The following is a 26,611-nucleotide window of genomic DNA, read 5'->3' on the forward strand; positions in this document are numbered from 1 at the left end:
CTGCCCCAGGTAGAAATCAACAAGGAGCTTGATGTTCTTCCAAGTGGAGATGAAGTCAGGAAAGCAGTAAAACAACTTTCTTGTGGAAAAGCACCCGGAAATGCTATACCTGCTGAGGTATATAAAGCTGGCGGCCCTGTTCTGATGCAAACGGTGACCAAACTATTCCAATATATGTGGAAAAAGGAACAGGTTCCGCAACAGATGAAAGATGCCAGCATAATTTACATATACAAGAGGAAAGGTAATCGCCAATCTTGTGACAACCATCGAGGTATCTCCCTTCTGTCCACTGCAGGCAAGATAATGGCTCATCTCTTGCTCAACCACCTTTTACATCACCTTGAGCAAGGCCTATTACCCGAAAGCCAGGGTGGTTTCCGTGCTAAACGTGGAACAGTAGATATGGTCTTTTCAGCACGTCAACTTCAGGAAAAGTGCCAGGAGCAACACTGTGACCTTTATGTAACTTTTGTTGATTTAACCAAGGCTTTCGACACAGTCAGTAGAGACGGCCTGTGGAAGATTATGGCAAAATTTGGCTGCCCTAGCAAGTTCATCTCAGTCGTCCGGCAGTTCCATGATGGTGAAGGTTCTGAATGATGGAGAGGAATCTGAGGCTTTCCCAGTAACAAACGGTGTAAAACAAGGCTGTGTGCTTGCTCCAACCCTGTTCAGTATGCTGGTCTCTGCAATGTTAAGTGATGCCTTTAACAACTGTGAAGATGGAATCCAGGTTAGGTACAGGACTGATGGCAAGCTATTCAACCCAAAACGCCTGAAGGTGGTTACGAAAGTGCATGAGACTGTTATCGGTGAATGTATTATTTGCTGATGACTGTGCACTTAATGCTAGCATGGAACAGCAGATGCAGTATGAAATGGACTGTTTTCACAAGCTTGCGACAGTTTTGGTCTTCAGATCAACATTCATAAGACAGCTTTGTTCATCAGGTCAGTACGAATATAGCGATACCACAGTAATATCAATTTTCTATGTTTTGACGCTTTTACACAATAAAACTATTTTATAGAAAAAATAGTTATTTTTGCATCGCTTTATTCTGAGAGCTACAACTTTTTTTATTTTTCTGCTGATAGAGCTGTATGGAGGCTTGCTTTTTGCGGAACAAAATGACATTTTCAGCAGTACCATTTTTATTTACATCTGTCTTTTTGATCGCGTTTTATTGCACTTTTTGTTCGGTGGCATGATAAAGCCCTGTTTTTTGCCTTTTTTTTGTAAGGTCATTATTGTAGGGGTTAACTTGTGGGATAGTTTTATAGAGCGGGTCGTTACAGACCCAGTGATACCAAATATGTGAACTTTTATTGTTTTTTTATTTACATAAATAAATGCACTTATTGGAAAAATAATTTATTTTTTTTCTTTATTCTAAGGCCATGTTCACATGATCCTTTTTTTCATGCGGAATTGCCGCGATTTTCCCGCTGCGGGTCCGCAGCTGTTTTCCATGCAGGGTACATTACATTGTACCCTATGGAAAACAGGAACTGCTGTGCCCACAATGCGGAAAATCAAAAAAAAAACCGCGCTGAATAGCTGCGGGAAAAAAGAAGTACCATGTCACTTCTTTTTTCGGAGCCGCAGCGGTTCTGCACCCATTGACCTCCATTGTGAGGTCAAACCCGCAGTAAAACCCGCAGATGAAAAAAATATCTGCGGGTTTTACTGCGGTTTGTGGTGCCGAACCGCTGCAGCAGGAAGTGCGGGGAAGCGGGCGGAAGTGCGTGGGCGGAGTGTGGCTGCCCCCCCGTGCTCCGATCCCGCCCCCCCGTGCTCCAATCCCACCGCCCCGTGCTCCGATGCCCCCCCCAGTGCTCCGATGCCCCCCCCGTGCCCTAATCTTCCCCCCTTATAGTTACCCGGCGTCCCGGTGTCCGTCCGGCCGTCTTCTCCCTGGGCGCCGCCATCTTGCAAAATGGCGGGCGCGGGCGCATGCGCAGTGCGCCCGCCGAATCTGCCGGCCGGCAGATTCGTTCCAAAGTGCATTTTGATCACTGAGATATAACCTATCTCAGTGATCAAAATAAAAAAAAATAGTAAATGACACTAGGTAGGGACAATAAAAAAAAATTAAGAATTTTTTTTTTTTCCACTAAGGTTAGAATAGGGTTAGGGGTAGGGTTAGGGGTAGGGTTAGGGGTAGGGTTAGGGTTAGGGGTAGGGTTAGGGGTAGGGTTAGGGTATTTTCAGCCATTTTAACTGCATAGAAAACTGCATAAAAAAAGGATAAAAAAAAGGATCAAAAAAAGGATCAAAAAACGCATCAAAAAAGGACAAAAAAAGGACCAAAAAAAGGACCTGCGTTTTCTGCCAAGAGCTGCAGTTTTTTAAAAAACAGTCCTGAAAAAAAAAGGATGGAAATCAGGAACGTGTGAACATACCCTTACACATTCTAAATTTTTATTTATTTATTTATTTATTTATTTAAACTTTTTTACATTGTCCCAGGATGGGACTTTACTACATAATGTCAGATCACTGATCTGGCACTCTGCACTGTGGAGTTTCAGATCAGGATCTGACAGGCAGGGAAGGAGGCATGCTGGCGCCTGCTCTAAGCAGGCGCTCACAAGCCATCTCCTTGCAGGACCTGGAAGGACCCCGCGGCCATCTTAGTGATGGGGTCTCTGTGGAGACCATCAGTCCAATGCGATCACATCACGATATCCTGATGGAAGGGTGCAGGTAGCCCCCTCCCTGCAAGATGCTTCTCTATGCCGCTGTCACTACTGACAGCGGCATCAGAAGGGTTAAATGCCCACGATCGGTGCTAGCATCGATCGCGGGCATTGTTGTGGGGTGTCAGCTGTCACATACAGCTGACACTCACTTCCGATAGCTGCGGCACTCAGCGAGAGGCTGCGCGATTGGTGCGCCGTACTAGTACTGCTGTTTGCGGGATCGCAATTCCTGCAGAGCAGTACTCGTACGGCGCATGTCAGGAAGGGGTTAATAGGGTTCATGTGCCGAATCATCTCTGCAGTATGATTATTTCTTATAATAAATCCACCTACAAGAGCCGATTTACCCGGTTGCACCGCTTTTCACCTAGCTGAACAAGCCAATTTATGAGGTAACTCAGTGATACAGTGTTTTCGTGATATATTGTACTTCAAGATAGTGGTGAATTTAGATCAACATTTTTTGCATTTATTTGTGAAAATATCGAAACAAAAACACTATGGAATCCTCATGCAAGCTAATTCAATGGCAATCCTGAAGTGTTGTAACATGATCAATACATTTCTCAAAGTATTTCCAGTGCATTTTATTCTGCAGCATGTCTATTCTTTGTGCAGATTTTTAGAGTTTTTCAGCCTGTGACTTCAATTGAGTCAGTCAAATCCGAAGCAAAAATGCAGGTATAAATATGTTTGCGGATTTGCTGGTTTCCTATGGTGTTTCCCACGCTGTTTCTGGCGCGGTGGCTCTTATCAGCGGTAACGCTACTGTCGGTAAGACCGTCGGTCAGAGCGCTGCGGGTTCACGCTGTCAGATGTCAGCGTGACCCTGTAGCTGTGACTGTGACCCTCAGCCGTGACCCTCGGTAAAACACTTATCGCAGGTCAGCATGTGTGGGCTGATGAGACTACTCCTCCCATCAGTCTACATCTGCAGTCACTGATAACAGGAGCCACTGATGGGAGACGTAGTCTCTTGTCAGCCGGCGCCTGTATTCACACTTTAAAAAAAAGTGTATGCACTGGGAAGCAGTTGTAATGCAGAACTCAGCCAGCCATTATCGCCAGCTTTGTATATCTTGAAGACAGCTGTGTCCTTAGTCACCGAAGCCTCGCCGTAGTCGACCCCGCTTTTGTGCATGTTTACAAAGATAGGAAACCTACAGCAATTCTAAAGTGACTTTATATCTCATTACAGTGAATGGTTTTGTTGGGGGCTTTATCTGAATCCTGTTTTTTTGAGAGTTAGGCAGAAACCCTAATGTAACTGCTCAGTGAAGAGCACAAGATAAATGTGAACCAAGCCTTGAAGCTGTGAAGTGGTTAAACCTGGAAATAACTTTCTTTACTGTAAAATTCCCAAAAAGAAACACAAAATAAGACAACTGTTTACCTGACATGTTTGCATGACTTGTTCCAAGAGCCTGCAAAATGAGTTGAAGTTCCCGCACAGCTGCTGCAGCTTCTTCTCCGCAGGTCATGTCTGGCTCCATTACAATTTCCATAAGTCCAATTCCTGTAAGCAGAAACACAAGCTTTAGAAATGTTTGCTGTATACCTGGAGAAAATCAGTGTCCTCCGTTGTCACAGACTATTCTACTAAGTTTTAAGCTATACTTTAATCATCTCTATGAAAGGCATTTTCCAGTAATCTTACAAAATCTAAGGACTCAACCCTTCTTACACTATGAGCAAAACCCAGGTATCCACTTTATTAAAGGGAACCTGTCACCCTCAAAATCGAGGGTGAGCTAAGCCCACCGGCATCAAGGGCTTATCTACAGCATTCTGTAATGCTGTAGATAAGCCCCCGATGTATCCTAAAAGATAAGAAAAAGAGGTTAGATTATACTCACCTGGGCGGGCGGTCCGATCCGGTGGGCGTCGCGGTCTGGTCCGGGGCCTTCCATCTTCAAAGGATGACGTCCTCTTCTGGTGTTCATGCTGCGGCTCCGGCGCAGGCGTACTTTGTCTGCCCTGTTGAGGGCAGAGCAAAGTACTGCAGTGCGCAGGCGTCGGGAAAGGTCAGAGGCCCGGCGCCTGCACACTGCAGTACTTTGCTCTGCCCTCAACAGTGCAGACAAAGTACGGCTGCGCCGCAGCGTGAAGACCAGAAGAGAACGTCATCTTATGAAGTTGGGAGGCGCCGGACCGGACCGCGACACCCATCGGACCAGACCGGGACCGCCCCTGGGTGAGTATAATCTAACCTCTTTTTCTTATCTTTTAGGATACATCACGGGCTTATCTACAGCATTCCAGAATGCTGTAGATAAGCTCCTGACGCTGGTGGGCTTAGCTCACCCTCGATTTTGGGTTGACAGGTTCCCTTTAAGGAGCCATCACATTGGATATAAAACATGTTTGACATTACAACTGACGGCAAAGCTGCAGAGAATCCAAGTTTCCCAGTCTTCACTCTAGGAGAAGCTCATAAGTCATGCAAACCTGTAATTTTTCTAAGAGGAGGTGATGAAAAAAGAATTCTGAAATTCATCATGATACAGAATTAGTAAGGAGGCCATGCTGCCCGGCAGATTCTTCATACTCCAGGACACAATGACACCAAAAAACACAGCAGTCCTATGATCCTAGAAATGGTGATCTCTCAGTTTGGATTTAATGTGCCTAAACTGCATTTCATTGAATTTCTCATTTTTCCACTTTCTTAATTACAAAAACATGTTTTACCAGGTAGAGAAACAAGACATTTTGTTAGAATATTTAAGAACTACAATAATAAAACTAAAGTATGATTTTTTATTTTCTTGTAGTTTGTTAACAGGAACTATAGTCTTCAATAATGAGAGAACAAAAAAACAAATCTTGCAGAAATCATTGGTTAATTTCTGGCTTATCTATTCCATTTTAGCTGCTAAACTCCTGTTGCATGCAGTTGCCTTATAGTCACGAAAATTGGAAATAGCTCATCTCCTTGGGCACATTAACCAAAATAAGATCAAAAGATAGGGAGATACTTTGAAAATACGGGAACTGCTGGGGTTTATTTTTTTTATATTTGCTATGCTAATTTTTCTTTAAAATGCATATAAGAAAACCATTAATATTTGCAAAAAATGAGGAGGCAAACACCAAAACACATAACATAAATCACCAGTCACTCCAGTAATGACATCAAGTGGTGTCTATTTGAACCCCTACAGTGATGACATGTGGTAACATGGCACATTACTGCTATAGATCATCTGCAACGATGACTGCTGAAGAAGGGAATTTAAAGGGAAAATATGGGCATATTTGTTATTTAGGACCACGAGTGCCCAGAAACAAGCCCCCTCTTCCCCCCCCCCCCAAAGAAAAAGAAAAAGAAAAAAATGTCAAGCTCCTTATACCATTAACCATAATGACAAAGGGTTATATACATTTACTGATTTCTGATATTTGTAACTGTAGTCAATCGTTTAAGTTTTGTTCAGTGTCCTATACAGTCACACCGGTTCCCCATATGAGATAAGATACAACTCTTCACAATAGTATACATGCAGAGGAGTTAAATGAGCGTCTTTTTGCACATGGTCTTTGACAGTACTTTAAAATGAAAATAAAGCAAAAATGTAGTGAGTAAAGCATCGCTGCAAGCAGACAATGCAAAACCTTTTGTTTTCAAAGGGTAAATCCAGTTTACTACAATGAACGTACATACCAGCTCTATTTAAGTCAATGAGTGTCTGGTGCATTGAATCATCATGGAGACTCTTCCCACTGTCCTGCTCCAGCTGAACCTGTTTGATCCTCACACACTTAGAGGCCATCTGATTCCACGATGTTCCTACTTGATAGCGATACGTAAGAATTCCATTTACTGCGACTGGAAGTCTCTGTTGAGTAATCTGATAACCAGCCTGCAAAGTATTACACAGCATGTTAGGGAAGTACATAGTGTATACTATTGTTATAACATATTGTCAAAAACATCATTGACACATTCAACTAATCAAAATGAAATGTTCGCAGTTTCAAGTCGACGAAAAAAAATGCAAAGAAATAAAAATATATATTTTATTATATATAAAAATTCCAATCACCCCCATTTTCCTGTTCAAAAGAAAAAAAACATACCGTATATACTCGAGTATAAGCCAAGATTTTCAGCCCAAATTTTTGGGCTGAAAGTCCCTTCTCGGCTTATACTCGAGTCATGATTGGCGGTGGAGTCGGCGGGTGAGGGGGAGAGAGGACTGTCATATACTCACCTAGTCCCGGCGCTCCTGTCACTGTCCCTGCCTGTCCCATGGTCTCTGGGTGCCGCAGCTCTTCCTCTGTTCAGCGGTCACGTGGGACCGCTCATTAAAGTAATGAATATGGACTCCACTCCCATAGGGGTGGAGCCGCATATTAATTCCTGTAATGAGCGGTCCCACGTGACCGCTTACTACAGGAAGAAGCTGCGGGCGCTGGAGACCATCTGTCTGGGAGAAGCTGCGAGGGACCACGCCGGAGCAGGTGAGCAATTCATAGTCACCTGTCCGCGTTCAACCCGCCGGGCGCCGCTCCGTCTTCCCGTCCTCTTGCTGTGACTGTTCAGGTCAGAGGGCGCGATGACGTATTAGTGTGCGCGCCGCCCTCTGCCAGAACAGTCAATGCGGTTAGACGGCGGGACGCTGAGGAGCAGTGGGCAGCAAGCAAGGAGAGGCGAGTGTGTCTTTTTTTTTTTTATTGCAGCAGCAGCATTACATGTGGCACCGCTATAAATGGATCATCTTATGGGGCAATAATGAAATGTATGGAGCATTCTACATGGCACAGCTTTATATGGAGCATCTATGGGGCCATAATGAACTGTATGCAGCATTTCAAGGGGCACATTTGAATATGGAGCATCTTATGAGGCCATAATGAACTTTAATGCAGCATTACCTGGGGCATATTTTTCTATGGAGCATCTTATGGGCCCATCATCAACTTTATGGAGCATTATATGGGCCCATCATCAACTGTATGGAGCATTATATGGGCCCATCATCAACTGTATGGAGCATTATATGGGCCCACCATCAACTGTATGGAGCATTATATGGGCCCATCATGAACTTTATGGAGCATTATATTTTTGAAATTTACCAGTAGCTGCTGCATTTTCAACACTAGGCTTATACTCGAGTCAATAAGTTTTTCAAGTTTTTTGTGGCAAAATTAGGGGGGTCGGCTTATACTCGGGTCGGCTTATACTCTAGTACATACCGTACTTGGATTCTGTAAAAGTATGATTTATCAGAAATAGCTTCTATGACAAACACCATAAAGAGATAAAGAGGAAAAAAAATCAATTGGTCTCGATACCTCCCTTAAAAAATCCAATAATGGTACTTAAAATGTTTAACCCCTTCATGACCCAGCCTATTTTGACCTTAATGACCTGGCCATTTTTTGCAATTCTGACCAGTGTCCATTTATGAGGTAATAGCTCAGGAACGCTTCAACGGATCCTAGCAGTCCTGAGACTGTTTTTTGGTGACACATTGGGTTTCATGTTAGTGGTAAATTTAGGTCGATCATTTTTACGTTTGTGAAAAAAATGGAAATTTGGGAAAAATTTAGAAAATTTCGCAATTTTCACATTTTTAATTTTTATTCTGTTAAACCAGAGAGTTACTGTATGTGACAAAATTTAGTTAATAAATAACATTACCCACATGTCTACTTTACATCAGCACAATTTTGGAAACAAAATATTTTTTTCGCTAGGGAGTTACAAGGGTTAAAATTTGACCAGCAATTTCTCATTTTTACAACACCATTTTTTTTTTTTTAGGGACCACATCACATTTGAAGTCATTTTGAAGGGTCTATAAGATAGAAAATAACCAAGTGTGACACAGTTCTAAAAACTGCACCCCTCAAGGTGCTCAAAACCACACTCGAAGTTTATTAACCCTTCTGGTTCTTCACAGGAATTTTGGGAATGTTGAAAAAAAAAAATGAACATTTTTTTCACAAAAAAATTACTTCAGCTCCAATTTGTTTTATTTCACAAAGGGTAACAGGAGAAAATGGACCACAAAAGTTGTTGTACAATTTGTCCTGAGTATCCCGATACCCCATATGTGGGGGTAAACCACTGTTTGGGCGCATGGCAGAGCTATCTCGGAAGGGAAGGAGCGACATTTGACTTTTCAATGCAAAATTGGCTGGAATCGACATGGGACGCCATGTTGCTTTCGGAGAGCCACTAATGTGCCTAAACATTGAAACCCCCCACAAGTGACACCATTTTGGAAAGTAGACCCCCTAAGGAACTTATCTAGATGTGTGGTGAGCACTTTGACCCACCAAGTGCTTCACAGAAGTTTATAATGTAGAGCCATAAAAATAAAAAATAATATTTTTTCACAAAAATGAACTTTTCAGACCCAATTTTTTATTTTCCCAAGGTTAACAGAAGAAATTATACCCCAAACGTTGTTGTGCAATTTGTCCTGAGTACGCTGATACCCCATATGTGGGGGTAAACCACTGTTTGGGTGCATGGCAGAGCTCGGAAGGGAAGGAGCGCCATTTGACTTTTCAATTCAAAATTGGCTGGAATTGAGATGGGATGCCATGTTGCGTTGGGGAGCTCCTGATGTGCCTAAACATTGAAACCCCCCACAAGTGACACCATTTTGGAAAGTAGGCCCCCTAAGGATGTTATCTGGATGTGTTGTGAGCTTTGAACCCCCAAGTGTTTCACTACAGTTTATGACGCAGAGCCGTGAAAATAACAATTCTTTTTTTTTTTCCACAAAAATGTTTTTTTTAGCCCCCAAAATTTTTATCTTCCCAAGGATAACAAGAGAAATTGGACGACAGAAGTTGTTGTCCAATTAGTCCTGAGTACGCTGATAACTCATATGTTGGGGTATACCCCTGTTTGGGCTCACGGGAGAGCTTGGAAGGGAAGGAGCACTGTTTTACTTTTTCAACGCAGAATTGGCTGGAATTGAGATCGGACGCCATGTCGTGTTTGGAGAGCCCCTGATGTGAACAATGTAAACAATGGAAACCCCCAATTCTAACTGAAACCCTAACCCAAATACACCCCTAATCCCAACCATACCCTTAACCCCACCCACACCCCTAACTCCAACACACCCCGAACCCTAATCCCAACCATAACCCTAGCCACACACCTAACCCTGACACACCCCTAACCCTAATCCCAACCGTAAATGTAATCCAAACCCTAACCCTAGCTCCAACCCTAATCCTATCCCTAGCCCTAACCCTAGCCCTAATGGAAAAATGGAAATAAATACATTTTTTAATTTTTTTTTTATTCTTCCCTAACTAAGGGGGTGATAAAGGGGGGTTTGATTTACTTTTATAGCGGGTTTTTTAGCGGATTTTTATGATTGTCAGCTGTCACACACTAAAAGACGCTTTTTATTGCAAAAAATATTTTTTTTGCGTTACCACATTTTGAGAGCTATAATTTTTCCATATTTTGGTCCACAGAGTCATGTGAGGTATTGTTTCTTGGCACGTGACATTTTTTGATCGCTTTTTATTCCAGTATGACCAAAAACCAGCTATTTATGAATTTCTTTAGGGGGGTGGGGGGGCGTTTATACCGTTCCTCCACGTTTGGTAAAATGGATAAAGCAAGTTTCATTCTTCGGGTCAGTACGATTACAGCGATAACTCATTTATTTTTTTTATGTTTTGGCGCTTTTATATGATAAAAACTATTTTATAGATAAAAGAATTATCTTTCCATCGCTTTATTCTGAGGACTATAACTTTTTTATTTTTTTTGCTGATGATGCTGTGTGTCGGCTCGTTTTTTGCGGGACAAGATGTCGTTTTCAGCGGTACCATGGTTGTTTATATCTGTCTTTTTGATCGCGTGCTATTCCACTTTTTATTCGGTGGTATGATAATAAAGGGTTGTTTTTTGCCTCTTATTTTTTTTACGGTGTTCACTGAAGGGGTTAACTAGTGGGACAGTTTTATAGGTCGGGTCGTTACGGACACGGCGATACTAAATATGTGTACTTTTATTGTTTTTTATTTTATTTAGATAAAGGAATGTATTTTTTGAAACAGTATATATTGTTTATTTAGGAATTTTTTTTTTTTGCTTTTTTTTTGTTTTACACATGTACATTACATTTTTTATATTGACAGATCGCTGATCTGACACTTTACTGTGCACTGTGTCAGATCAGCGATCAGGCGCCTGCTCAGAGCAGCTGGTAAGCCACCTCCCTGCAGGACCCGGATGCAGCCCCGCGGCCATTTTGGATCCAGGCCTGCAGGGAGGAGGAGGTAAGAGACCCATCGCGTTGCTCCGAGGGTCTCAGGGAAGCACGCAGGGAACCCCCTCACTGCGTGATGTTTTCCTATGCCGCCGGAACACTGCGATCGTGTTTGATCGCAGTGTGCTGGGGGTTAATGTGCCGGGGGCGGTCCGTGACCACTCTTGGCACATAGTGCTGGATGTCAGCTGCGATAGTCAGTTGACACCCGGCCGCGCTCCCCCCGTGAGCGCGGCTGATTGCACTAGACGTACTATCCCGTCACTGGGAATTAAGTCCCAGGTCACCTTCACGGGATAGTACGTCCAATGGGATTAAGGGGTTAAGGTACATCCTTTCCAGGCTAATGACATATATAAGGCAAAATAATTTACCCCAGACCAAAATATTCCTCCACCACTTGGGCTATGTTCACACGCAATATTTTTTATGCAGTTTTCAAATTTAACATTGCTTTCAACCAATACAAATGCATTCACTTGGAAATGTCATCGTAATATTTAACAACCCTAGCTGTCCATGTGGTGTGTGACACATAAGGAGACCTATCTTGTTTCATTTATGAAGGAGGGACTCAGTCACAAAGCCTATTTTTAGAGGGGCATCAGGCGGCATTAATATTCTTAACCCAGTGTGCCGTCAGTGAGATGTACCGTCACTGCCCACAAGCACTTGTCCACGTGTCCGTGGTTAGGTGGAATTTCCCAGTAACAGCATTGTTGAGAGCACAAGTTATGTTGTGGGACACATGCTGGTGTAATCCCGGTACGGCACAACGGGAGAAATAGTGGCAACTGGGAACAGAGTACCATGAACGGCCGCAGTCATCAGGTTGCGGAAACCTTCCGTCTCAACGAGCCTAAAAGAGAACATTTTGAGCGCAAGCAGACGAAAAATGTTAGTATTTAGTACTGTGGCCTGTTGGGCTAGGTATTTCTGCTTGCGTTCCAATGAATGGGGTATAGACAACTGAAGGCTGGGCTGGGACAAGGACGTGGACGGGCTTGATGATGGTGCTGGTTGACTATGAGCAACAACAGGTGCAGGGCCCGAGGTATCTTCACAGGCACGGTGTACTGAGGATTGGATTCTACACAAAACAGTGGAAGCAGTGTTGTCACCTGCAGACAGTGTTCCTGGAGTCTGGGGTTCGGCCCACAAAGGCGGGTGCTTTACTGCCATGTGCCTGATCATGCTGATGGTGGTCAGGCTGGTAGTTTTGCTACCCCTGCTGATGCGGGCATGGCGGGTGCTGCAAATGGCCTCTTTGGGGCTATCGGCAGAGTCTTTAAAAAATAATCAGACTCGGGAAGATCTAACAGTTGGAATGGCAACTTCCGTCATGTTGGTGTTACAGGGAACAGATGTACGCCTCCTGTCTGCGGCCACCACACTGCTTCTTCCTGCCTGTTGGGGTGATATGTCTCCTTCACCATGTGTGCTGCTGTCCTCACTCTGCATGTCCTCCTGCCAGGTTGGGTCAGTCACTATGTCATCCATCACCCCGTCTTCCACATTTGCACCCTGCTCCTCCTCCTGACTTTCTTGCAATTGTGTCTCATCATTGTCCACCTCTTCTGACACTTTCCCACCATCGCCTTCGTATGACCGTGGCTGTTCAAATCTTTGTGCATCGCTACATGCTATCTCATCTGGCCCCACTTCAAGTTGACCGACCGAGAGTCCGGAATCTTTAAAGGGAAAGCGGAACAGCTATTCGGAGTGTCCAAGTGTGGGATCAGTTGTCTCGGGGCACTCGCCATGGTGGGAGGTAGGAGGATCAGGGTGAGGAATATCCGGTCCACACTCACAGCTACTCAGACTTGACCATGTGGAAGACATGGTGGTGGCTAAGTGACTGGAAGATATCCAACCAACAACCGTTTCACACTGCTCTGGCTTCAATAGTGGTGTGCTGGGGTACCCTAGAAACTGGGACAGGAAGGTCGAGCGTGAAGATGTGGGTCTTTGTTGTGGCCCACTTTCAGCTTGGCCACGGTCTCGTCCTCTGCATGCACCATCACATCCACTTCCCCGTCCCTTGCCTTGCCCATTTTAAATGGACTACTGAAATATTTCAAAAGCTCAATACAAATGGATTTTGATTGGAAAAAAAATTATATGTGATCAGTATGCCTGAAAAGCAAGTATTTGGAGACCACAGTTCCACCAAGCGTCTGACGGAGATAACAGACAGTTAAAATATGTTTTTTTTTGTTTTTTTTTATATTTTTAAACAAAAAATTATGAGTAGACCAAGGCTAGCAGATAAAAAAAAATTACAACGTATGGCTGAAAAGTGAATATTTAAAAAAAAAAATTCTCAGTAGTCTTCGAAAACACTAAATACTGAGTAGACCAAGTCTAGCAGACAGAACAATGCAACGTATGCCTGCAAAGCAAGGATTTGGACACCACAGATAAAGGGAACACCGTATATACTCGCGTATAAGCCGAGATTTTCAGCCCAAATTTTTGGGCTGAAAGTGCCCCTCTCGGCTTATACTCGAGTCAATGTGGGTGGCAGGGTCGGCGGGTGAGGGGGTGAGGGCGCTGAGGTATACTTACCTAGTCCCAGCGATCCTCGCGCTGTCCCTGCCGTCCCACGGGCTTCTGTGCTGCAGCTTCTTCCCCTCTTCAGCAGTCACGTGGGACCGCTCATTAGAGATATGAATAAGCGGCTCCACCTCCCATAGGGGCGGAGCCGCCTATTCATTCCTCTAATCAGCGGTGCCGGTGACCGCTGACAGGAAGAGCTGCGGCACCGAAGACCAGGCAGAGGGACAGCGCGAGGATCGCCAGGACTAGGTAAGTATAGCATATTCACCTGTCCTCGTTCCAGCCGCCGGGCGCCGCTCCATCTTCCCGGCGTCTGCGCTCTGACTGTTCAGGCAGAGGGCGCGATGACGCATACAGTGTGCGCGGCGCCCTCTGCCTGATCAGTCAGAGCAGAGACGCCGGGAAGATGGAGGCGCCGGAACGAGACGCCGGGAGCTGCAATCAAGGGAGCTGAGTATGTGGTTTTTTTTTTTTATTGCAGCAGCAGCAGCAGCAGAGATTTCTATGGGGCACAATGAACGGTGCAGAGCACCGTATATGGCACAGCAATGGGGCACAATGAACGGTGCAAAGCACCGTATATGGCACAGCAATGGGGCACAATGAACGGTGCAGAGCACCGTATATGGCACAGCAATGGGGCACAATGAACGGTGCAAAGCACCGTATATGGCACAGCAATGGGGCACAATGAACGGTGTAGAGCACCGTATATGGCACAGCAATGGGGCACAATGAATGGTGCAGAGCACCGTATATGGCACAGCAATGGGGCACAATGAACGGTGCAAAGCACCGTATATGGCACAGCAATGGGGCACAATGAATGGTGCAGAGCACCGTATATGGCACAGCAATGGGGCACAATGAACGGTGCAAAGCACCGTATATGGCACAGCAATGGGGCACAATGAACGGTGCAAAGCACCGTATATGGCACAGCAATGGGGCACAATGAACGGTGCAGAGCACCGTATATGGCACAGCAATGGGGCACAATGAACGGTGCAGAGCACCGTATATGGCACAGCAATGGGGCACAATGAACGGTGCAGAGCACTGTATATGGCACAGCAATGGGGCACAATGAACGGTGCAGAGCACCGTATATGGCACAGCTATGGGGCACAATGAACGGTGCAGAGCACTATATGGGGCACAGCTATGGGGAAATAATGAACGGTGCAGAGCACTATATGGCACAGCTATGGGGAAATAATGATCTATTTTTATTTTTGAAATTCACCGGTAAATGCTGCATTTCCACCCTAGGCTTATACTCGAGTCAATAAGTTTTCCCAGTTTTTTGTGGCAAAATTAGGGGGGTCGGCTTATACTCGGGTCGGCTTATACTCGAGTATATACGGTATATGTATGTGTATATATATATATATATATATATATATATATATATATATATATATAAAAGAAGCAGCAGACAGTAATGGAGCTTTTTGACGTATGCAGTGAGATCTATGTACTCACATACAGTGCCTGCAGGCCTTGCACTGATGTGGATATGTGCACAAAGACTTGCCTGCCTATCTAGCACTGCAATATATGTACCACCGAATTAGCCGTAAAAAGGACTGTTGGTTTATCAGGATTTGTGGACTAAACACTAGCAGACCCACACTAACTAATAAAAAAACGATTCTGACCCTATCTCAGCAGCAGCTCTCCCTACACTGACTCCGGAGCAGAATGCAGCGAGCAGGGCGGCGTCTGGTGTCTTATACCCCTGATGATGCTGTGCGGACAGTCAATCACTGCGATACCACAACAAAGATGGCTGCGATGTTGCAGTGCCTGGCAGTCAATCCCTGCATGTTGATTGGGTCTTTAAAGACCGCCAAAAATGCAGGGTGGAGACCCCAGTTACCGCCGAGTAATCCTGGAAATGCTCTGTGCTCGCCGAGTACACCGAGTACACCGAGTACAGTAATACTCGGGTGAGTAACGAGTAGTGGAGAGCATGTTCGCTAATAATTAGTCCTCAGCCCATATAGATACGTAATAGGTCAGTGCTTTTCCGGCATATGACAGCTCATTTGATAACAGCGCCGTGGGAGGAATCACGATCCACCAGCGGCATTTAACATAATTGCGCCAGAAGCACGTCACAAACCCCACTCATCGGCACCTGTCACATCACGGGTAGAGATGAGGGAAATTGATCGGGTCAGGGCTTATTCGGCAAGCTATAGCGCTAACCAAATAAGCTGCAGAGGGAACCCGGCTTCCTGAATCGCTTCGGCTGATCAGCTCCAAAGTTGCATGTGCCGTGGCTGTGTGAAAGCCTCAACACATGAATGGAGATCCCAACAAACAGGATCTCCATGCATGTGTTGTGACTGTCACACAGCCACAACACATGCAGCCGTGGAGTCGAAACAGCTGATCAGCCAGAGCGATCGAGGAAGCCGGGTTCCCACTGCAGCTTATTCGGTAAGCGCTATAGCTTGCCGAATAAGCCCTGACCCGATCAAATTCGCTCAACTCTAATCACGGAGCGGTGAAGGGTTGGCATGACAACCGTAGGTCTGCAGAAGACCCCCGTGCTTGTCATTGCGGATCTACACTGCTCAAAAAAATAAAGGGAACACTCAAATAACACATCCTAGATCCGAATGAATGAAATATTCTCATTGAATACTTGTTCTGTACAAAGTTGACAACAAAATCACACAAAAATCATCACTGGAAATCAAATTTATTAACCAATGGAGGCCTGGATTTGGAACTATACTTAAAATCAAAGTGGAAAATCAAATTACAGGCTGGTCCAGCTTCAGTGGAAATGCCTCAAGACAAGGAAATGTTCAGTTTTGTGTGTGTTGCCCCCATGTGCCTGTATGACCTCCCTACAACACCTGGGCATGCTTACCTGGGCTGAGGTAGCGGTCCTGCTGCTGAGTTGTTGCCCTCCTACGGCCCTCTCCACCTCTCCTGGTGTACTGGCCTGTCTCCTGGTAGCGCCTCCAGCCTCTGGACACTACGTTGACACACACAGCAAACCTTCTTGACACAGCTGGCATTGATGTGCCATCCTGGAAAAGCTGCACTACTTGAGCCACTTGTGTGGGTTGTAGAGTCTGTCTCATGCTACCACGAGTGTGAAAGCACAACAAACATTCCAAAGTGATCAAAACATCAGCCAGAAAGCATTGGTACTGAGATGCGGTCTGTGGTCCCCACCTTCAGAAACACTCCTTTATAGGGAGTGTCTTGATAATTGCCAATAATTTCTATCTGTTGTCTATTCCATTTGCACAACAGCATGTGAAATTGATTGCCAATCAGTGTTGCTTCCTAAGTGGACAGTTTGATTTACTTGGAGTTATATTCTGTTTAAGTGTTCCCTTTATTTTTTTGAGCAGTGTAGTTTGAATCTGCGTTCATAGGAGATTATCATTTCTGCTACACATAGCAGGGCTGCTATGTGTAGCCCTGCTATGTGCAGCACAAGTGATCGGGTGATCGCAGCTTCAAGTCTCCTAAGGAGACTATTGAAGCAAGTAAAAAGTAAAAAAAAAGTTCTTAAAAATATATAAAAAAAATATATAAAAGTTCAAATAAAAAATCAAATACATATTTGTCACCGATGTGGTCAGAAACGCCTGATCTATCAAAATATAAACTAAATTAATCCGATTGGTAAATGGCGTAACAAGAAAGAAAAATAAAAACGAGATAATAATGTTTTCCGTTCGCCGCAACATTGCAATAAATTGCAATAACAGGAGAACATTTTATGTCCCCAAAAAGGAATACATTCTCACCCAGCCACAGATCCCAAAAAATGGAGACAATACAAGTCTCGGAAAAATACTTTTTTGGGGCTTTTTTACGACCTTTGGAATTTTTTTTTCCAGCACTTAAATGAAAAAGAACCTATACATATCTGCAAACTCGTAATGACCTGAAGAATCATAATGGCAGGTCAGTTGCAGCATTTAGTGGACATGGTTAAATAAAAAAGAAAACACTGTGGAATTGCACTTTTTTGCAATTTCACTGCACTTGGATTCCCCCCCACTCCATTTCCCAGTAAACAATATGGTAAAGTCAATGATGTCATTCAAAAGTACAACTCGGCCCGCAAGAATTTACCTCTACAGAGAGGGGTAGAACACCGAGGCGTCTGATTTTGCATACTGATTAAAAGCTTGTCGCCTTCATATTAAACAGTGCAGCTTGATGTTAGTAGTGCAGGGGTTAAACTGTTCAGCTTAAAGTCTCTGAAGCCTCTTTGGTAATCTCAGCTGTGCAGTATTGGCCACTCCCCTCTGCTATATATACTCGCCTCTGGCAATCTGGATTGCCAGTGTTAAGTCTTGTACTGTCTGGTGTGGAGTGGAGGTGTCAGTTGTTGGTAGAGACGTTTGGAGTATTGTTCTGTGACTGTTGCTTGGACTTTTGGCTGTTTGCAAATCCTCTTCCTCTCCTATTTGCTTTACATTCCTTTTCTCCCAGGTGTTCCCCTATGTTGTCTGAGTGCATAGTTGTGTGATTGGTATTTTTCCTTTATCCCTGTATGTCCGTCCTTGTTTGTCTGGTTTGTGTATATTCATACACTATTACTCCCACTTCCCTGAGTGGGGAAGGGGGACAGATACAGGGCTGATTCAGGAGCTCAGCAAGGTATGTGGCCCTGGCGTCTTTACCATCAGAATTAATCTGGAGAACAGGGATAGCTAGGGCGTCACCAGTGTTAAAAACAGGGAAGGAGCAACTGGCCCTGGGTAATTTGACAATAGAGTTGTGACACCCTGACACGGCCATATTGACGGAAAAATAAAAAACTTATGGCTCTTGGAAGAAGGGAAGCAAACAATTAAAAAGGAAAATCACAAGGTTAAGGGTTATCAAAAATTAGGCCAAAAAGCAAAAACAGTGTGTGAAATATTAAGTGTATCCAGTAAATCAATAACTCGTACAACACCCTTTAGTGGAAATAGATTCAAGTAATCGTTTTCTGTATGACTATCAGTCTATCACATAGTTGAGGAGAAATTTTGGCCCACTTTTCCTTACAGCACTACATAAAGGAATTTACCACTTTTAGAAAAGTGTTTGCCGAATGTTTGCAGACAGTGAAGTAAAACTAGATAGTAGTCATCCTCCAATGGTCTGGCGCTGACCTCCCACTTCTGCTCCAACTGTGTTTTAACTGAAGCAGTATCGTAAATACTAAAGCATGCATCACCACTGCAGCCAATCACTGAGCTCAGAGTCCTGTGTCATCCACAAATGCTGAGCCACTGAGTTCAGTAGCTGATTGCAGCAGGGATGTGCGCTGAAGTCATAGTAAAACCCTGTAAGTTCATTGAGGTTTGTGTTCATGTTGTATTCACACACTGGGGCCATGGTGCAGTTTTTACAGCAATTTTCAAAAATAATGGTAAAAAAATTGCACTAATTATAGTTACATAGTTACATAGTTATTAAGGTTGAAGGAAGACTATATGTCCATCTAGTTCAACCCATAGCCTAACCTAACATGCCCTAACATGTTGATCCAGAGGAAGGCAAAAAAAACCCATGTGGCAAAGAGTAAGCTCCACATTGGGGAAAAAAATTCCTTCCCGACTCCACATACGGCAATCAGACTAGTTCCCTGGATCAACGCCCTATCAAGGAATCTAGTGTATATACCCTGTAACATTATACTTTTCCAGAAAGGTATCCAGTCCCCTCTTAAATTTAAGTAATGAATCACTCATTACAACATCATACGGCAGAGAGTTCCATAGTCTCACTGCTCTTACAGTAAAGAATCCGCGTCTGTTATTATGCTTAACCCCTTCCCGACCTTTGACGCATACGCTGCGTCATGAAAGTCGGTGCCATTCCGACCCATGACGCAGCATATGCGTCATGGAAAGATCGCGTCCCTGCAGATCGGGTGAAAGGGTTAACTCCCATTTCACCCGATCTGCAGGGACAGGGGGAGTGGTAGTTTAGCCCAGGGGGGGGGTGGCTTCACCCCCTCGTGGCTACGATCGCTCTGATTGGCTGTTGAAAGTGAAACTGCCAATCAGAGCGATTTGTAATATTTCACCTAAAAAAATGGTGAAATATTACAATCCAGCCATGGCCGATGCTGCAATATCATCGGCCATGGCTGGACACACTAATGTGCACCCACTCCACTCCTCCGATCGCCCCCCCAGCCCCCCGATCTGCGGTCTGCTCCCCTCGGTCCTGTGCTCCGCTCCCCCGTCCTCCTGCCCGCTCCCCCCGTGCTCCAATCACACCCCCCGTGCTCCAATCAAACCCCCCCGCACTCCGATCCCCCCCCCGCACAGCGATCCCCCCCCCCCGTGCTCCGATCCACCCGCCCGCACAGCGATCCCCCACTCCGTGCTCCAATCCACCCCCCCGTGTTCCGGTCCACCCCCCCCCCCGTGCTCCGACGCCCCCCTGTGCCCTGATCTCCCCCCCCTTATACTTACCTGGCCTACCGGGGACCGTCCGTCTTCTTTCCTGGGCGCCGCCATCTTCCAAAATGGCGGGCGCATGTGCAGTGCGCCCGCCGAATCTGCCGGCCGGATTCGTTCCAGAGTGAATTTAGATCACTGAGATAGATTATATCTCAGTGATAAAAATAAAAAAAAGAAGTAAATGACCCCCCCCCCCCCCCTTTGTCACCCCCATAGGTAGGGACAATAAAAATTTTTTTTTTCCCCACTAAGGTTGGGGTAAGAACTAGGGTTAGGGATAGGGTTAGGGGTAGGGTTAGGGGTAGGGGTAGGGTTAGGGGTAGGGTTAGGGTTAGGGGTAGGGTTAGGGTTTCGGTATGTGCACACGTATTCTGTTCCTCTGCGGATTTTTCCGCTGCGGATTTGATAAATCCGCAGTGCTAAACCGCTGCGGATTTATGGCGGATTTACCAAGTTTTTTCTGCGCATTTCAATGCGGTTTTACAACAGCGATTTTCTATTTGAGCAGTTGTAAAACCGCTGCGGAATCCGCAGAAAGAAATGACATGCTGCGGAATGTAAACCGCTGCGTTTCCGTGCAGCTTTTCCGCAGCATGTGTACAGCGATTTTTGTTTCCCATAGGTTTACATTGAACTGTAAACTCATGGGAAACTGCTGCGGATCCGCAGCGTTTTCCGCAGCGTGTGCACATACCTTTAGAATTAGGCTATGTGCACACGGTGCGGATTGGCCGCTGCGGATCCGCAGCAGAGTTCCATCAGGTTTACAGTACCATGTAAACATATGGAAAGCCAAATCCGCTGTGCCCATGGTGCGGAAAATACTGCGCGGGAACGCTGCGTTGTATTTTCCGCAGCATGTCAATTCTTTGTGCGGATTCCGCAGCGTTTTACACCTGTTCCTCAATAGGAATCCGCAGGTGAAATCCGGACAAAAAACACTGGAAATCCGCGGTAAATCCGCAGGTAAAACGCAGTGCCTTTTACCAGCGGATTTTTCAAAAATGGTGCTGAAAAATCTCATACGAATCCGCAACGTTGGCACATAGCCTTAGGGCTAGGGTTGGGTTGGAATTAGGGTTGTGGTTAGGGTTAGGGGTGTGTTGGGGTTACGGGTGTGTTGGGGTTAGGGTTAGGGGTGTGTTGGGGTTAGTGTTGGAGTTAGAATTGAGGGGTTTCCACTGTTTAGGCACATCAGGGGGTCTCCAAACGCAACATGGCGCCACCATTAATTCCAGCCAATCTTGTATTCAAAAAGTCAAATGGTGCTCCCTCACTTCCGAGCCCCGACGTGCACCCAAACAGTGGTTTACCCCCACATATGGGGTACCAGCATACTCAGGACAAACTGCGCAACAATTACTGGGGTCCAATTTCTCCTGTTACCCTTGTGAAAATAAAGAAATGCTTGCTAAAACATCATTTTTGAGGAAAGAAAAATGATTTTTTATTTTCACGGCTCTGCGTTGTAAACGTCTGTGAAGCACTTGGGGGTTCAAAGTGCTCACCACATATCTAGATAAGTTCCTTGGGGGGTCTAGTTTCTAAAATGGGGTCACTTGTGGGGGGTTTCTACTGTTTAGGCACACCAGGGGCTCTGCAAACGCAATGTGACGCCCGCAGACCATTCCATCAAAGTCTGCATTTCAAAAGTCACTACTTCCCTTCTGAGCCCCGACGTGTGCCCAAACAGTGGTTTACCCCCACACATGGGGTATCAGCGTACTCAGGAGAAACTGGACAACAACTTTTGGGGTCCAATTTCTCCTGTAACCCTTGGGAAAATAAAAAATTCTGGGCTAAATAATTATTTTTGAGGAAAGAAAACGTATTTATTATTTTCACGGCTCTGCATTATAAACTTCTATGAAGCACTTGGGGGTTCAAAGTGCTCACCACACATCTAGATAAGTTCCTTTCGGGGTCTAGTTTCCAAAATGGGGTCACTTGTGGGGGGGTTTCTACTGTTTAGGCACATCAGGGGCTCTGCAAACGCAACGTGACGCCCGCAGAGCATTCCATCAAAGTCTGCATTTCAAAACGTCACTACTTCACTTCCGAGCCTCGGCATGTGCCCAAACAGTGGTTTACCCCCACATATGGGGCATCAGCGTACTCAGGAGAAACTGGACAACAACTTTTGGGATCCAATTTCTCCTGTTACCCTTGGGAAAATAAAAAATTCTGGGCTAAATAATTATTTTTGAGGAAAGAAAACGTATTTATTATTTTCACGGCTCTGCATTATAAACTTCTATGAAGCACTTGGGGGTTCAAAGTGCTCACCACACATCTAGATAAGTTCCTTTCGGGGTCTAATTTCCAAAATGGGGTCACTTGTGGGGGTTTCTACTGTTAAGCCACATCAGGGGCTCTGCAAACGCAACGTGACGCCCACAGAGCATTCCATCAAAGTCTGCATTTCAAAATGTCACTACTTCACTTCCGAGCCCCGGCATGTGCCCAAACAGTGGTTTACCCCCACATATGGGGTATCAGCGTACTCAGGAGAAACTGGACAACAACTTTTGGGGTCAAATTTCTCCTGTTACCCTTTGTAAAATAAAAAATTGCAGGCTAAAAGATCATTTTTGAGAAAATAATTTTTTTTTTTTTTATTTTCATGGCTCTGCGTTATAAACTTCTGTGAAGCACTTGGGGGTTCAAAGTCCTCACCACACATCTAGATTAGTTCCTTTGGGGGTCTAGTTTCCAAAATGGGGTCATTTCTGGGGGATCTCCAATGTTTAGGCACACAGGGGCTCTCCAAACGTGACATGGTGTCCGCTAATGATTGGAGCTAAATTTCCATTTAAAAAGCCAAATGGCGTGCCATCCCTTCCGAGCCCTGCCGTGCGCCCAAACAGTGGTTTACCCCCACATATGGGGTATCAGCGTACTCAGGACAAACTGGACAACAATATTTGGGGTCCAATTTCTCCTATTATCCTTGGCAAAATAGGAAATTCCAGGCTAAAAAATCATTTTTGAGGAAAGAAAAATTATTTTTTATTTTCATGGCTCTGCGTTATAAACTTCTGTGAAGCACCTGGGGGTTTAAAGTGCTCAATATGCATCTAGATAAGTTCCTTGGGGGGTCTAGTTTCCAAAATGGGGTCACTTGTGGGGGAGCTCCAATGCATAGGCACACAGGGGCTCTCCAAACGCGACATGGTGTCCGCTAACAATTGGAGCTAATTTTCCATTCAAAAAGTCAAATGGCGCGCCTTCCCTTCCGAGCCCCGCCGTGTGCCCAAACAGTGGTTTACCCCCACATATGAGGTATCGGCGTACTCGGGAGAAATTGCCCAACAAATTTTATGATCCATTTTATCCTACTGCCCATGTGAAAATGCAAAAATTGAGGCGAAAAGAATTTTTTTGTGAAAAAAAAGTACTTTTTCATTTTTACAGATCAATTTGTGAAGCACCTGAGGGTTTAAAGTGCTCACTAGGCATCTAAATAAGTTCCTTGGGGGGTCTAGTTTCCAAAATGGGGTCACTTGTGGGGGAGCGCCAATGTTTAGGCACACAGGAGCTCTCCAAACGCGACATGGTGTCCGCTATCGATGGAAATAATTTTTCATTCAAAAAGTCAAATGGCGCTCCTTCCCTTTCCGAGCCTTACCATGTGCCCAAACAGTGGTTTACCCCCACATATGAGGTATCGGCGTACTCAGGAGAAATTGCCCAACACATTTTAGGATCCATTTTATCCTGTTGCCCATGTGAAAATGAAAAAATTGAGGCTAAAAGAATTTTTTTGTGAAAAAAAAGTACTTTTTCATTTTTACGGATCAATTTGTGAAGCACCTGGGGGTTCAAAGTGCTCACTATGCATCTAGATAAGTTCCTTGGGGCGTCTAGTTTCCAAAATGGGGTCACTTGTGGGGGAGCTCCAATTTTTAGGCACACGGGGGCTCTCCAAACGTGACATGGTGTCCGCTAAAGAGTGGAGCCAATTTTTGATTCAAAAAGTCAAATGGCGCTCCTTCCCTTCCAAGCCCTGCCGTGCGCCCAAACAGTGGTTTACCCCCACATATGAGGTATCAGCGTACTCAGGACAAATTGCACAACAACTTTCGTGGTTCAGTTTCTCCTTTTACCATTGGGAAAATAAAAAAATTGTTGCTAAAAGATAATTTTTGTGACTAAAAAGTTAAATGTTCATTTTTTCCTTCCATGTTGCTTCTGCTGCTGTGAAGCACCTGAAGGGTTAATAAACTTCTTGAATGTGGTTTTGAGTACCTTGAGGGGTGCAGTTTTTAGAATGGTGTCACTTTTGGGTATTTTCAGCCATATAGACCCCTCAAACTGACTTCAAATGTGAGGTGGTCCCTAAAAAAAATGGTTTTGTAAATTTCGTTGTAAAAATGACAAATCGCTGGTCAAATTTTAACCCTTATAACTTCCTAACAAAAAAAAATTTTGTTTCCAAAATTGTGCTGATGTAAAGTAAACATGTGGGAAATGTTATTTATTAACTATTTTGTGTCACATATCTCTCTGGTTTAACAGAATAAAAATTAAAAATGTGAAAATTGCGAAATTTTCAAAATTTTCGCCAAATTTCCGTTTTTATCACAAATAATCGCAGAATTTATTGCCCTAAATTTACCACTAACATGAAGCCCAATATGTCACAAAAAAACAATCTCAGAACCGCTAGGATCCGTTGAAGCGTTCCTGAGTTATTACCTCATAAAGGGACACAGGTCAGAATTGCAAAAAACGGCAAGGTCTTTAAGGTCAAAATAGGCTGGGTCATGAAGGGGTTAAACCTTTTTTCCTCCAACCACAGAGGATGCCCCCTTGTCCCTGTTTCAGGTCTATGATTAAAAAGATCATCAGAAAGGTCTTTGTACTGTCCCCTCATATATTTATACATTAAAATAAGATCACCCCTTAGTCTAAATAGCCCCAAGTGTAATAACCTATCTTGGTATTGCAGACCCCCCAGTCCTCTAATAACCTTGGTCGCTCTTCTCTGCACCCGCTCCAGTTCAGCTATGTCTTTCTTAAACACCGGAGACCAGAACTGTGCACAGTATTCTAAGTGTGGTCGAACTAGTGACTTGTATAGAGGTAAAATTATATTCTCCTCATGAGCATCTATGCCTCTTTTAATGCATCCCATTATTTTATTTGCCTTTGTAGCCGCTGCCTGACACTGGCCACTGAATTTAAGTTTGTCATCCACCCATACACCCAGGTCTTTTTCATTGACGGTTTTGCCCAGAGTTTTAGAATTAAGCACATAATTATACATCTTATTACTTCTACCCAAGTGCATGACCTTACATTTATCCCCATTAAAGCTCATTTGCCATTTATCAGCCCAAGATTCTAGTTTACATAAATCATCCTGTAATATAAAATTGTCCTCCTCTGTATTGATTACCCTGCAGAGTTTAGTGTCATCTGCAAATATTGAAATTCTACTCTGAATGCCCCCTACAAGGTCATTAATAAATATGTTAAAAAGAAGAGGGCCCAATACTGACCCCTGTGGTACCCCACTGCTAACCGCGACCCAGTCCGAGAGTGTTCCATTAATAACCACCCTTTGTTTCCTATCCCTGAGCCAGCTCTCAACCCACATGCACATATTTTCCCCTATCCCCATTATTCTCATTTTATGTATCAACCTTTTGTGTGGCACCGTATCAAAAGCTTTTGAAAAGTCCATATACACTACATCCACTGGGTTCCCTTGGTCCAATCCGGAACTTACCTCTTCATAGAAACTGATCAAATTAGTCTGACATGAACGGTCCCTAGTAAACCCATGCTGATACTGGGTCATGAGGTTATTCCTCTTCAGATACTCCAGTATAGCGTCCCTTAGAATACCCTCCAGGATTTTACCCACAGTAGAGGTTAAGCTTACTGGCCGATAATTTCCGAGTTCAGTTTTTGTTCCCTTTTTGAATATTGGCACCACATTTGCTATACGCCAGTCCTGCGGCACAGACCCTGTTATTATGGAGTCTTTAAAGATTAAAAATAATGGTCTATCAATGACTGTACTTAATTCCTGCAGTACTCGAGGGTGTATCCCATCCGGGCCCGGAGATTTGTCAATTTTAGTGATTTTTAGACGCCGCCGCACTTCCTGCTGGGTTAAGCAGGTGACATTTAATTGGGAATTTTTATCACTAGACATTTTGTCTGCCATGGGATTTTCTTGTGTAAATACTGATGAAAAAAAGTCATTTAGCATATTGGCTTTTTCCTCATCCTCATCCACCCAGACTATTTTTAAGGGGGCCAACACTATCATTTTTTAGTTTCTTACTATTTATGTAGTTAACCCCTTTCTGCCAGCTGACGGAATAGTACGTCAGCTGGCAGATCCCCTGCTTTGAGGTGGGCTCCGGCGGTGAGCCCACCTCAAAGCCGCGACATGTCAGCTGTTTTGTACAGCTGACATGTGCGCGCAATGAGCGCGAGCGGAATCGCGATCCGCCTGCGCCCATTAACTAGTTAAATGCCGCCGTCAAGCGCTGACAGCGGCATTTAACTAGCGCTCCCGGCCGCGCGGCCGGAAGTGCTCGCACTGCGGACCCCCGTCACATGATCGGGGGTCAGCAGTGCATCGCCATAACAACCAGAGGTCTCCTTGAAACCTCTATGGTT

At 44.6% G+C, this 26,611-nt stretch overlaps 1 protein-coding gene across 1 annotated transcript in view; it reads right to left on the reverse strand.

The window, feature by feature from the left end:
- The window catches only part of GATB (glutamyl-tRNA amidotransferase subunit B), a 257,231-nt gene that overhangs the window by 111,686 nt on the left and 118,934 nt on the right, over window positions 1-26,611 (reverse strand). Inside the window, exons 4-5 of the mRNA XM_069744064.1 lie at window positions 6,374-6,572; window positions 4,103-4,225 (exon numbers count right to left, since the gene is read on the reverse strand). Coding sequence (XP_069600165.1) covers window positions 4,103-4,225; window positions 6,374-6,572 — 322 coding nt within the window. The remainder of the gene's footprint in view (window positions 1-4,102; window positions 4,226-6,373; window positions 6,573-26,611) is intronic.

This window comes from Ranitomeya imitator, chromosome 1, assembly GCF_032444005.1.
Source record: "Ranitomeya imitator isolate aRanImi1 chromosome 1, aRanImi1.pri, whole genome shotgun sequence".
Classification (NCBI taxonomy): domain Eukaryota; kingdom Metazoa; phylum Chordata; class Amphibia; order Anura; family Dendrobatidae; genus Ranitomeya; species Ranitomeya imitator.